This window comes from Odocoileus virginianus, chromosome 28, assembly GCF_023699985.2.
Source record: "Odocoileus virginianus isolate 20LAN1187 ecotype Illinois chromosome 28, Ovbor_1.2, whole genome shotgun sequence".
In the NCBI taxonomy this organism is placed as follows: Eukaryota; Metazoa; Chordata; class Mammalia; order Artiodactyla; family Cervidae; genus Odocoileus; species Odocoileus virginianus.
This window is the reverse complement of record NC_069701.1, coordinates 42,827,782-42,841,720: the sequence shown is the minus strand read 5'-3', so window position 1 is coordinate 42,841,720 and position 13,939 is coordinate 42,827,782. Positions and strand designations below refer to the sequence as shown.

At 61.5% G+C, this 13,939-nt stretch overlaps 1 protein-coding gene across 3 annotated transcripts in view; it reads left to right on the top strand.

The window, feature by feature from the left end:
* The first annotated feature begins 3,193 nt into the window (after positions 1-3,193).
* Positions 3,194-13,939, top strand: part of KCNQ1 (potassium voltage-gated channel subfamily Q member 1) — a 364,068-nt gene continuing 353,322 nt past the window's right edge. For all 3 annotated transcript variants that reach the window (XM_070457845.1, XM_070457847.1, XM_070457844.1), the window contains exon 1: positions 3,194-3,692. In XM_070457845.1, the coding sequence (XP_070313946.1) occupies positions 3,313-3,692 (380 nt within the window). In that variant the 5' untranslated portion in view covers positions 3,194-3,312. The remainder of the gene's footprint in view (positions 3,693-13,939) is intronic.

Genomic DNA, 13,939 nt, shown 5'->3' with positions numbered 1-13,939 from the left:
GTAGATGTTTTTCTGGAACTCTCTTGATTTTTTGATGATCCAACAGATGTTGGCAATTTGATCTCTGGTTCCTCTGCCTTTTCTAAAACCAGCTTGAACATCTGGAAGTTCACGGTTCACATATTGCTGAAGCCTGGCTTGGAGAATTTTGAGCATTACTTTGCTAGTGTGTGAGATGAGTGCAATTGTGTGGCAGTTTGAGCATTCTTTGGCATTGCCTTTCTTTGGGATTGGAATGAAAACTGACTTTTTCAGTCCTGTGACCACTGCTGAGTTTTCCAAATTTGCTGACATATTGAGTGCAGCACTTTCACAACATCATCTTTCAGGATTTGAAGTAGCTCAACTGGAATTCCATCACCTCCACTAGCTTTGTTCGTACTGATGCTTCCTAAGGCCCACTTGACTTCGAATTCCAGGATGTCTGGTGCTAGGTGAGTGTGAGTGATCACACCATCGTGATTATCTGCGTCAGGAAGATCTTTTTTACACAGTTCTGTGTATTCTTGCCACCTCTTCTTAATATCTTCTGCTTCTGTTAGGTCCATACCATTTCTGTCCTTTATTGAGCCCATCTTTGCATGAAATGTTCCCTTGGTATCTCTAATTTTCTTGAAGAGATCTCTAGTGTTTCCCATTCTGTTGCTTTCGTCTATTTCTTTGCACTGATCACTGAGGAAGGCTTTCTAATCTCTCCTTGCTATTCTTTGGAACTCTGCATTCAAGTGGGAATATCTTTCCTTTTCTCCTTTGCTTTTCGCTTCTCTTCTTTTCACAGCTATTTTTAAGGCCTCCTCAGACAACCATTTTGCCTTTTTGCATTTCTTCTTCTTGGGGATGGATGGTCTTTTTCCCTGTCTCCTGTACAATGTCATGAACCTCCGTTCATAGTTGATCAGGCACTCTACCAGATTTAGTCCCTTAAATCTATTTCTCACTTCCACTGTCTAGCCATAAGGGATTTGATTTAGGTCATACCTGAATGGTCTAGTGGTTTTCCCTACGTTCTTCAGTTTAAGCCTGAATTTGGCAGTGAGGAGTTCCTGATCTGAGCCCCAGGCAGCTCTCGGTCTTGTTTTTGCTGCCTGCAGGAAGCCTCTCCATCTTTGGCTTCCATGCCTCAGCTACTGTCAGTAGTGCTGCGGTGAACACGGGGTACAAGTATCTTTTAGAATTACAGTTTTCTCAGGGTTTATGCCCAGTAGTGGGATTGCTGGGTCATATGGTAGTTTTATTCCTAGTTTTTTTAAGGAATCTCCATAGTGTTCTTCATAGCGGCTGCATCAATTTACATCCCCACCAACAGAAAACCACTAATTTTTACACATATGTTCAAAACACCTAGTTAGGTAACACTAATAACTGCATCATAGCTGAATCAGTGTTAGTATTTTGGATAGTGTCTTTCTGTTCACATTTGAGTGATAGTCTAATTGGTTCCTGTGTAACTGGGGAAAATACAAGAAAAAAAGGAAGCAAACAAGAAGAGTTTTCCTGAAAGGTATTGATATTCTCTAAACTTAAATGCTGATCCAAATCCTCTCTTTTTAAAATTTTTTGGATAATTTAATTAACTTCCTTATTTTTGGCTGAGCTGGGTCTTCGGGCGTTGCTTGCTTGCGGTGAGCAGGGGCTGCTCTTCAGCTGCGGCGTGCGGGCTGCTGACCGCGGTGGCTTCTGCTGTGGAGCGGGGCCTCCAGGGCGCAGATCTTCAGCAGCTGTGGCTCCGGCTCAAGAGCCCCCGCTCAGTAGTTGTGGCTCACGGGCCTAGTTACTCCACAGCATGTGGGATCTTCCCAGATTAGGGGTTGGAGCCGCGTCTCCCTCACTGGCCGGCAGATTCTGTGCCACTGAGCCATCAGGGAAGCCGTCTCTCTTTTATCCCACTTTTTGAGCTGCATTTGCAGAGTCTCAGCTCTTAGCTGATACGTCATGTCACCAAATCTTTTGCGACCCCGTGGATTGTAGCCCACCAGGCTCCTCTGTCCATGGGATTTCCCAGGCAAGGATGCTGGAGTTGCCATTCCCTTCTCCAGGGGGTCTTTCTGACCCAGGGATTGAACCACATCTCCCGTGTCTCCTGCATTGCAGGCTGGTTCTTTACCCTGAACCACCTGGGAAGTTTATCAAATATTCTCACCTGAAAACTCCCATCACTCTGTTTCATCTACTTCTCCCTCTTTTTTTTTCCTGCTCAAATCTTCACAGTAGTAACAGTCTTCCATAGAACTGACTTTCTGATGGGACAGTACCTGAAATAAAGCAGCCCGGGGTGCTCAGTCAAGACCTGGGAAGTGTCTCCCAAGTTACGAGTCCCTGATGTGGTGGGCAGTTATTCCTCTTTCTGGGGCGATGTCCTAAGAGAGGCCAGTTTTTTCCACTTGACATCCTTTCTCCACCCGAAGGCCAGTCCACATGCAGTGATTCAAATGCCAGCGCTGGGTAGGGGCACACATGCAGTCCTTCTGATCCACCTGGGCATCGTGACTGCCACTCGGGGGAGACAGGGCACCTCAGCAGCCCTGCCCAGAGGGCGAGCAGGACCAGAAAGTCCTCCGCCAAGGCCTCTCCCCTGACCTGCCCAGGAAGCCTGCAGGAACTCCCGTGTCCTCCAGAGCACACATCCCCCAGCGGGCCGGATGCTGACCCACGAGGGCCCGGACGCTCCCCGCCGGCCTCCAGAGTTCACTGGCCCTGTGGGCACCGACCGGACCGCGTTCTCTGCCTGCAGCGCGTGCTGGGGCACCCAGAGGGACTCGGATAGCTCACGGGCCCTGCCGCCATCCCCCCGGCGCGCTCCTCCTCCCCCCTACCCTCTGTTGAGGGACTCAGAGCTGGTGAAGAGGGTGTCCGCGCCCCACCCCGTACTCCTGCCCAAGCAGTTCGCGGTCCTTGCACCCTGCGGGCCCCCGAGCCTCCCTTGCTGGCTTATGTGGGGGCTTTGCTCAGGCCGCGAAGGTGGGCTTGGCGTGAGCGAGCACGTGGGCGCAGGCGGGGCGGAGAAGCGAGGAGCGCGGGATCCGGTGGACCGAGCAGGTGGGGAGGGCGGGACGAACAGGTGGGCGCAGACGGGCGGGGCCGGGCCGGAGGGCTGGGGTGCCCGGTGCGCGCAGGTTGGTGATGGGCGGGGCGTCCGGCCTGGGGCGGGGCTCGCCAACCCCCGGACCGGCCCCGGGCAGCCGGCCCCGCCCCCCACGCCCCGGCCGGGCGGACAGCGGCCCCAGCGGGGCTGGCAGCAGCGGTCCCCCGCACTGCGCCCAGGCGCCAGCCTTCGCTGCAGCTCCTGCCGCCCACCACGGGCCCTGCCTGGCCATGGCCGCGGCCACCTCCCCTCCCAGGGCCGAGAGGAAGCGCTGGGGCGGCGGCCGCCTGCCGGGAGCCCGGCGGGGCAGCGCGGGCCTGGCGAAGAAGTGCCCCTTCTCGCTGGAGCTGGCCGAGGGCAATCCGGCAGGCAGCGCGCTCTACGCGCCCATCGCCCCGCCTGGCGCCCCGGGCCCCACGTCCCCCGCTGCGCCCGCCGGGCCCCCCGCCGCCGCCGACCTTGGCCCGCGGCCGCCCGTGAGCCTGGACCCGCGCGTCTCCATCTACAGCGCGCGCCGCCCGCTGCTTGCCCGCACTCACATCCAGGGCCGCGTCTACAACTTCCTCGAGCGCCCCACCGGCTGGAAGTGCTTCGTCTACCACTTCGCTGTGTGAGTATCGCCGCCGGCCGGCACCGGGAAGGGCTTTCCGCGGAACTGGGGAGGGCGCGCGGGCAGCGAAGTCCCGGTGCCACCTGCTGCCAGAGGGACCTTGCCAGAGCTGCGGCGTCGACCCGCTGGGAGGGAAGGGAAGGGTTAATGGGAAGACAGAAACAGCGGGGAGCCTGTCAGGTGAAGTTCAGGGCCTTGTGGGTCTGATCCCGCGAGGGTGGGGAGCTCCCCGCTGGCGCTGCCCGGGCATGTGTGGGTGCGGGAACCAGCTGGGAGCAGTGCCCGTGCCCAGGGCTGGTCTGCTGGGCCCCGCAGGGCTGGCCCAGGTGTTAATTGTTCTGAGAGCACTTAACCAGGGGAGAGAACTCTGGGGGCTGACAAACAAGAGAAGACAGGGTCCCGGTGCCCCCCAACAGGGGAGGGGATCTCCCGGGCCAGCAGAGCAGGGCTTTCGCAGACGGTGGCCGGCCTTGTGCTGTGGCTGAGGCGTCAGCATGGCCGAGGGGGCTGCCCAAGGCCCCACGTGAACCTGACCCGTCTCCTAGAAATCTGGGTTGAGGCAGAGGGGCCTGGAGGAGTCAAGGCTGGGGCAAGAGGAGAGAGGGGGGCCCTGACTCTGCTGGTCGCTGGTGGATTGGAGGAAGCCATGTGCCAGGCCAGAGCCGGGCCCTATTGGCAGCACCTGGTCCTGCCCCTGCCTGGCCCAGCCGCCTGGTCAGTGGCCTCTCCATGTGGTTCCGGCCTGTGAGCCTGGGCTTGGCATCCATGGGGTGCTCTGGAGGTGCCCAGAGGGGCCTCCCCCGACCTCCGTCGGTTGAGGCAGGTGCTTGGCCCTCCCACCTTGGCTGGCCTGGGGCTGGGAGACCGCTGGCTGCAGGGTGTCCAGGGCTGTCACTGGCCCCGGGGAGCAGAGTCTTGGCAGGGGCGGCGAGGTGGGGGGCACAGCCTGTGTCCCTCACTTTCTCCCCTCCGAGCTTGGTGGTACTAGGGGTGTGGGTGGGGTGGCCTTTCCAGAGCAGCAGGGCCAGGCCTGGAGACAGTGTCCTCAGAGGTGCAGAGTGGCCACAGTCCTCCCGACCCCACTTTCCCGCCTCCGGAGGGGGCTGAGGGGACCTCGCGGTGGCCATGGCTGTCTGCAGAGAGGGCGGCCTTGCCCTTGGCTGCAGCAGCAGAGGCTTGTCTTGGGGTCTGGGGGATGTGTGTGTGCACTGACCCCGGGGGACCGCGCCCCGTCTGGTGCTGGCTATGTGAGCACCCCGCCAACAGCAGGCTCGTGGGAGCTGCCATGCACATCCATCACCTGCGGGGTCCCAGGCTCCCCGAGGTGCTTACCGTCGGGGAGCCCACAGCCAGTCCCGACGCAGACCCTGCCCAGCCGCCACTCTGGCCTGGGACCCTGCGTGCCAGCACCGGGCACAGATGGGAGGACCGGGCAGAACACCGCTTCGGGGGTCAGCAGTGCCTCCACACCCCCCAAGGGCTGCTGAGTGAGGGGCCTGCAGACAGGCCACCGGTTCGCATCCCGGGGTCGCAGGCCCGGGGCGCTCGCCTCGCCCTGGCTCCCTGGCGGCCGCGGTGCCTGCTGGAGGAAGAGGGCCCGCCGCACCCCAGAGGAAGTCACTGCTTACACTTGTGTTTTCTTCCTGATTCCGATTGTTTAGCTCTCGGAAGTTTGCTCAGCACGGTCTGCCTTGCCCAGCCTCCCCAGGAGCTGTAGGGCCGGGGTGGCTTCTGGGGACGTGGCGGCCTCTGGGGACAGTGGCCCAGCGGCTTCCCCCTGTGGGGAAAAGGAGCTGGGGAGGCGAGGCCCTGCGAGTGGCCTGGTGACCTTGGGCCAGTCTTTTCCCACCCGCGTCCCTGTCCGTAAGAGGCAAGTGCCGCCCCCCACTCAGGGTGGGGCGCAGGTCGACCCTGGCCGGGCAGGCGACGTGGCTTCCCTGGGGCCCGGGAAGGTGTACTCTCGTCTCTAGGAGATTGCCAAAAGACACGGGACACTCTGAATTGGCCAGTCTCTTGAGGGCACCTGGCTTCAAGCTAGGGTGGCAGGGGCAGCCTGGGCTGAGTGGCCAGAGGCTGGTCGCAGCCCCGAGAAGAGGGGTGGACGGTACCCGCAGAGGCTCTGGCAGGGTCCAAGACAGGAGCAGAGAGAGAGCTCTGTCCTTGGTGAGGCCGACTGTGAAAGGGGAGGATGGTTGTTACGACCCAGGCTGAGCTGGGTTTCCGGCCCAGGAAGGATGAGCCTGGCCTTGAAGGGCCGGGGCCCGCGTGGGTGTGAGAGCTGCTGTCCGCTGCCCCGCGGGGCTGGGCACACTGTCGCAGGCACAGCTGGGGAAGGAGGCCAGGATATCCTGTCCCTCTCCTGGTCGGGGAACCCCTGCTCCAGCCGAGAGCAGAGCAGCCCTTCCTGTGCGCACCCGGCCTGCCCTGTCTGCGGGGTCAGGGGGCAGGGCACTGCCCCTGCCCGCCTGGCCTTCCTGCCTGCTGCCCCCAGTCCTGGTCTGAGGCTCTTCACTGTGGGGTGGCGCCTACTCTAGCTCGGAGCATGATGGGTGCCGTGGCCTCTCTGCTCATGGGCCTTGGGAGGGCTGTCTGGTTGGGGGGGACGCCTGTACTGGAGGCGGGCCCAAGGGTCCCGTAGCCAGCCTCCCAACTGGCCCGGGCCCCCGGCCCCAAACCGTGGAAGGCTAGGTGGAGGGTGCCCCCAGGTTCCTTGTCCCTCCTGCCAAGCAAGGAGCCCCTGGGACCGCTCCTCTCTCCTTCGCCTTCTCCCTCCCTGACACCCCTTCCCCCCAACCCCACCTCTTGGGAGCTGCAGGGTGACACAAGCAGACACCTGCCTCCTCCCGGCTGCACCCACCGCCAGCCAGGGAGAAACCCCCTGCCTCAGTTTCCCCGAGTCCCCTCCACCTGCGTCCCTCCTAGTGGGAGAAGCTTGGACACTGGGGGGAGGCTTGGGGGGGGTGCTTGGTGGGGGGCCTCGGGAGTGCATCCTGTCCCGTCCCTGCCCTTCCCGGGTTCCCAACCACTTCCCGGCGGTTTGGGCGGCACCTTCACAGCGGGCGTTAATCATTGATGGCGCTGGCAGCTGGCCTGGCTGTTTGCTGGGCAGAGCCCACCCGCCCTTCTGAAAGTGGAGGTCAGTTCCTGAGCTGTATCCCCCCCACCAGCCCCAGGTGCCCCTCTCACCCCAGGCTCGAGTCAGGGTCTCGCAGGCCTGGAAGGGGAGCCAGCAGAGGTGGTCGGGCTCCCTGGTCTCCCCACCGGGCCCTTTAGGACGCCCAGAGGCTCCCCTGGTGGCTCAGAGGGTAAAGAGTCTGCCTGCAGTGCAGGAGACCCGGGTTCGATCCCTGGGTCGGGGAGATCCCCTGGAGAAGGGAAAGGAAACCCACTCCAGTGTTCTTGCCTGGAGGATCCCATGGACAGAGGGGCCTGGTGGGCTAGAGCTCATGGGGTCGCGCAGAGCTGGACATGAGTGACGGACTCACACTGACTACTTTCCGCTAACTGTTCCTCGGCCCCCAGCACCCTGTGAAGCTGGGGGTTCCTTCTGCTTCTCCCCACGTCACGTTCTCCGGGACCTGGTTCCCTGGTCTCCCCCTCACTGTCTGGAGACTCTTCACTGCCACCCCAGACCCACGTGTTTCTGGACCCACTGCCCTCTGCATGTCCAGCGCCTCGCCCTGGCCTGGCGTTGGTGGAGGAGCCCCCTGTGTCCCGTACACCGGGGCTACCAGCAGAGGAGGAGGGCGCCTAGGAGACCCTGAGCACCGAGAGACACGGTGGGCGGGGGGGCCGGTCCGGGAGGTGGGAGCCCCTGAGCTGGAAGGAGCACCCAGCGCACGCCGAGGGTCTGGGGCCCGGGGGCGGCCTGGCGCAGGACACGGGCTGGCCGGGAGCTTGGCCCCCGGCGGGCCCAGGCTTCATGCCCCGTACTGCCCCACGGCTGGGCCACCCTGCTAGGTTCCTGGCCCCCCGAGCCCCCACTCCCTCCTCTGCGGCGGGCTTGGTGTGTGCTGGCACCTTTGGGCAGGACTGCTCAGGTGGGAGGGAATGTCTGCCCGTGCCTGGCGCTGAACCGTCAGCTGCCTGGGGGCTTGCTGCCCGTGGGGGTGCCCAGGGCTGGAGGGGCGGGAGGGCACGTTAGCACTCGGCGCCTGTGCCCGGGGCTGGAGGGGCGGGAGGGCACGTTAGTACTCGGCGCCTGTGCCTGGGGCTGGAGGGGCGGGAGGGCACGTTAGCACTCGGCGCCTGTGCCCGGGGCTGGAGGGGCGGGAGGGCACGTTAGTACTCGGCGCCTGTGCCCGGGGCTGGAGGGGCGGGAGGGCACATTAGCACTCAGCGCCTGTGCCCGGGGAGCTGCCTGCGCAGGTGTCCTGGAGCTGGGGTGGGGTTTGACCCGGAGGAGACAGACGCAGGAGCCGCCAAGGCGGGCCGGGGCACTGCACCCCCCGCCCCGCCCGGGGTCCGGGCTCCACCTGGGGTGGCCAACTCCCACGCCCTGGCTTCTGGAGGTACGGCAGCTTGCAGTCCTCCTCCTGCAGAAGCCTGTTCTCAGGGTGACTCTTCAGTGTGAAGGGGGCTCGGCGGACCAGCAGGCCCTGGGGACGCTGCTAGGAGCCAGGGGTGTCCGTGGTCAGGAGCCCTGGTTTCTCTCCGGCTCCGGGTGCCGGGCACCGAGTGGGGAGGTGCTCCTGACGGGTTCCCCGGGCTGAGCACCCCCACTCCTGGGACCCAGGGAAGCTCCTCTCAAACCACGGCCTGAGTCGACTTTCAGGTTGTGTGGCCTCTCTCGTGGCCCCCGCCCCAGCCCCCGGTGAGACGGCCTGCCGGGACGGTGTCACACGTGGCCTCTGTCACGTGGAGACGGTGGCCACAGATGCCAGCGTGCGGGGAGAAGGTGCTCCGCCCAGGGGAGCCGGGGTGACGAGGGGTGTGGTCATGCTGGGAGATGCTGCAGACCCGTGTGTGTGCGGGTGCCTGGGCTCCACTGCTGGGAGAGTGAGGACCAGCTCTGTCACCTGACCTTTCTTCTCAGGCGTTGAGGCTCTGGGCCTGGATGGGGGGCCTGGCAGGGCTGGCTTCCTCCCTGGGGAGGCGCCTTGGAGCAAAGGGCAGAGCGTGGAGGTAGCCTGGGGTCCCCAGGCAGGTCAGGGGGCTGCACTCTGTCTCGAGGGCAGAGAGGGCCAGGGGTCTCCCTTCCATGGTCCCGTGGGTGCTGTGACCACCCCAGATCTCATGGAAGGTAGGGGTGCAGTTGGCAAGGGGTGGGGCCCAGCTCTGCTGCGGGTGGAATGATCGCTGTGACTCTAGGTGACCTGAGCCCCAGGGGCCATTTTTCCTTCTGATCGTGTGATGACACTTGGCCCCGCCATGGTTTGTCTTCTGCTGCCTGGTCCAGGTGCCCATGGGCCCCTTCTCTGAGCCCCACGGGTGCTGGCTGGGGTGAGGATGCTGGGGCAGAGGGGCAGCCTGGCTCTCCCCCGGGCCCTAGAGGAGGGTGGAGAGGGATGGGCCTGTGCAAATCCTAGGCCCTCAGAGGGGAGGAGACAGGCCCGTGGCCCCACAGCTGGTGTGCCCAAGGCTGCCCGACTCCAAAGCCCACAGCTCGTCCTACCCAGGATCTGGGCAGGCCTGGTGAGGCCCTGAGCGGGGGTCGTAATGCTGACCCTGGGGTGGCGTGGGCCTGTGGGAGGTGGGTGCCACCATTTGTTGGGGGAAGAGAGAAAAGGAAGCTGCCTCCGCGCATAGGCTGGGCCTCCCTGGACGTGCCAAAGTGACTGGGCCCTGGCTCTCCACTCCGGTGGCTGCCACCCTGTGGCTGGAGGCCTGGCCTTTGGAGGCCTGTGATGGGCTGTTTTCGGTCTCTGCCCTAAAGCCCTGCTGCCCAGAACCACAGGCTGAGGCTCAGCTCGGAGGCCTCTCCCTCCAGGAAGGCTCCCTGTGTTGCCCCAGGCAGAGCCATGGCGCCATGCGCGGCCACCCTGTTCCACGGTGCTCAGGGCCCCCTCTGGTGCTGGTGGGGCGTTAGTGTGCGCCGTCCTCAGTGCCCCTGGGCGTGCACGGGTCCGAGTGGGCGCGCAGGGCCGCTGGGGAAGCCGTCCCGATGCACAGCCCGCACCCAGCAAGGGTAGGTGCTGGGGGCAGGGTCATGTGGAGTCCAGCCTGGGAAGCCCAGGAGCCCCGCGGCCTGGCCGTGGCGGTCAGCCCGCTGCCCGGCAGCCCTGAGCCTCACAAGCGGGCGGGCCCAATGACACTGGCTGTGGGTATTTTTATCCAGCGACATTCCTGAGCTGGGGAGGCGGGTGAGCTCAGAGAGTGACGGGCAGGCGCCCCGGGACCCTCTGGGGCTGCGGGAGAGTCCTGCAGGCCCCCGCGTGTTCGTGGTGGGGTCTTTCTGGAGCCCTTTCTCCTGGAACGCCTCACAGCTGCCCTTGCTGGGTGGGAGCGGATCCTCGCTGCCCGGGTGAGGCAGCAAACAGTGTGTGTCCCGAGGAGGGCCTGGAGCCGCTGTGGGCGCGTGATCCCCGCCCAGGGAGGGACGCCTGGCCCAGGGGGGCAGCGTGTCGGTGTCTGTGGGGGGCTCCGGGCACAGGGAGACCCGGCCGTGGTCCCAGGCGCTCCGTGGGGATGTTGGCTCCACCCGTCAGAGGGGGCTCTCCCAGCAGCCCCCTGACCTGCACACGCTGTGCCCACCTCGCAGGAGCTGTGGTGGCCGACCCCGGGCCCGCCTGCCCACTCTGGGCCTCGGGCATGGTCTTTGCACACCCTTCCTGCTCCGTAACTCATGATGGGGACACTGAGGCCTGGCTGCTTGGCTCGGCTGCCCCAGAAAGCTGCCCTACTTCTGCCTGGATCTCTTCTGACACTGAGGCTCCCCGTGTCATGCCTGGTGTGTGCACGCGTGGGCACCCACCCCTGCTGGCTCTTACCCCCGCTCTGCAGAGACCCCCCTGGCCGTGTCCAGGAAGTGCCTGATGGCCACCCCCTTCTGACCTCCCGTAGCGCTGGCCTCACGCCTGCCTCTTGTCCCGGGCACACTCCGGGCCCCCCCTGCCCGCCGGGTGTTCACCAGCGGCTGTGGGTCTCCCCTCCGTGTCTCTCGGGCGTGGGCGCCCTTCTCTTCTCCTTCTGGAAAGCATGCCCTGGGACGGTCCTTCCATATCCTCTTGCCAAATTTGCTGCTGAGCCCTGTGCAAAGATCTAGAGGAAGTCAGAAAACGGAACCAGAGTCCCCACCCTGCCCCTGAGTCCCTCCCGCCTTGGAACACTTCTCTGTATGGAGATGCCCAGCCATGCCAGGACCCCCACTTCACCACATGCTGTCTCCTTCTCTGGACCAGGGGCTCCTCCTCAACTGCCTGGCCGACCCTGCTGGGAGGGGCCTGCAGGAGGAGCCCTGACCAGAGGGGCAGGCCCCTGACCCAGAGGTGCCCCACCCCTCACAGGGAGAAGTTGAGGGTTCTCAGGGCACCCAGGGGATCTCCACGTGGTGCCTGAGCAGCCCTGCAACCACGTGCCTGGGATATGTCATCTCGATGGGCCACGTGGCCTGGATTTCTGCTCCAAGACATCCCCAGCTGGTCTCTCTCAGAAGTCACATCCACGTTCTTGGCTGGGAGGCTCACAATGTTATAAAACAAAGCTCGGGTAGTAAAAACAGTGTGGTACTGGCATGCGGACAAGCAATAAAACAGAGTAAAAAAAAAATCCACGTGTGGACCCAATTGCATATGAAAATTTAGCCAAAGCTGTAGGCAGCATCTCCAACCAATGGGGTCTTTAGTAGGTGACTCACTGGGAGGAGCCGGTGAGGGTGGACTGGCTTCTCTCGCTGCACCCTGGGATGCTCCCAAGTGGCCGGAGGGCCTCTCGAGTACCAGGAGGAGACTCAGGGGACCCTCCGCAGCCTGAGAGTGAGGGTGGGGAGGCTTCTCTGTGGCTCAAAGCCGGCGCGTTAAGGAAATGTTTGTGTGGGAGGGAAATGGCGCTGTTGCGCACCACCAGCTCGTGAGATGGAAAGAGACTGGTGGAAGACCAAGGATTGCGATACATCCACAGGGTTAGTGTCTCTAAGACAGAGAGCCTTTCTAAAACAGAAGGAAAAGCCCGGTGGCCCCAAGGAAGATGAGCAACAGATGTGAGTGGAGAGAGTTCATGGGCAAAGCAGCCGCTGGGGCAGTTCCTTAGACGTGTGAGAAGGCCAGAGACGCACAGGTGGGGCTTCGTGGGGTCCCCCCCCCCCGGGCCGGCGGAAGTGCGGACGACGCCCGCAGCTGGTGGCAGCCGAGGCTGTGGGCAAGAGGCACCCCTGCCGCTGGAGGGCCCGCACGACGGTAGACCCCATGCTGAGCACGGCATTTGGTAGCGTCTGGCACGAGCATGCTTGCCCATAACCCCGGGCCCGGAAGGCCTGCTTCTGGGGACCTGTCTTGAAGATACAGCCGCCTTCTTCCCCCAACCCCCAAAACCAAAGTACATATGCACAGGGCTGATTGGATTTTTAAAATTTTTTGGAAACTGGATTTTTGGCTGCGCTGGGTCTTCATTGCTGTTGCACAGGCTTTTCTCTAGTTGTGGGGAGTAGGGGCTACTCTGTAGCTGTGGTCGACGGGTGTCTCTTGCTGGGGAGCGTGGGCCCCAGGGAGCCTGGGCTTCAGTAGTTGCGGCCTCTGGGGCTCTAGAGCACAGACTCAATGCTTGTGGTGCACGGGCTTGTTGCTCTGCGGCACGTGAAATCTTCGCGGCCTAGGAATCGAACTCATGTCTCCTGCATTGGCAGGCAGGTTCTTTACCACTGAGGCACCAGAGAAGCCCATGGCTGATGGTGGAAGCATCCTTTGTAACAGCAGAAGGTGGGGAACTCGAATGCCCGCCCGTAGGAGGCAGGTTGTGTTCACGGCCTGCAGAGAACTGTGCAGGTGTGAGAGAAGCACAGTGCGGTCTCCACGTGCTTTAACGGAGTGGCTACCAGGAAATGGTTTTTTCATTTTGATTTTTTCTTTCAAGGAAACTTTTATTTTTTGGCCACGCTGTGCGCCACACGGGATCTTAGTTCCCTGACCAGGGATCGAACCCACCTCCCCAGCATCGGCAGGTGGGTTCTCCACCACTGGACCACCAAGGTAGTCTGGTTAGGAAATATTTTTACGTGAAAATAAACCCACACAGACAGTGGATAAAAATATAACAAGCGGCTGCTCCTCTAATACAAGGGGGCACTGATATATACTTTATACTGAGCTTCCCTTGTGGCTCAGCTGGTAAGAATCCGCCTGCAACTTTATATTAAGAAGCAAAAGTAGTGGAAGGATTACTGGTGGGGGGACATGACAGAACCTAAATGTTTCTAAGGACAGTTTGATGGTTTTATAGGCTTGACTTTGGAACCTCGTAAATAGTTCTCATAATTTTAAATATAAAATCAACTCCTGATCTCCCAAATCCCTAGATAAATCTTAACTAGAAAAAGAAGTCCCTCAAAACCTAAATGACCCTAAGCTTCACTGAGGGAGGGGGTGCAATGTTTCCCAGGAAAGGTCTTATTTCAGATGACCTGCTGTCTGCTCAGGAGGAGCAGAGCTGAGTGTGTGCACAGGTGCGGTTGTGATGGTGTCATTTGTTTTGCGATTCTAAGTGCCTGGTGTGGGAAGCGTGGGGTGAGGCTGCTGAGGATTCTGCTGGTGTCCGTGAGAGCTGGGACGCTGAGAGAGCTGACAGATGCTGCTGTTTACTCGCAGTCGTGTCTGACTCTTTGCAACCCCATGGACCACAGCGCGCCAGGCTTCGCTGTCCTCCACTATCTCCTAGAGTCTGCTCAAACTCATGTCCATTGAGTCGATGATGCCGTCTAACCATCTCATCCTCTGTTGCCCCCTTTCCCCTCCCGCCTTCAGTCTTTCCCAGCATCAGGGTCTTTGCCAGTGAGTCGGCTGTTTTCATCAGGTGGCCAAATCCTAAAAGATCATGCTCTGAAAGCGCTGCGCTCAATATGCCCACAAACTTGGAAAACTCAGCAGTGGCCACAGGACTGGAAAAGGTCAGTTTTCATTCCAATCCCAAAGAAGGGCAAGGCCAAAGAATGCTCACACTCCTGTACAATTGCGCTCATTTCACACGCTAGCAAGGTAATGCTCAAAATCCTTCAAGCCAGGCTTCAACAGTGCATGAATGAGGACTTCCAGAGGGACATACATATACTTATGGCTGATTCATGCTGTTGTATGCCAGAAGGCAATGCAACATTGTAA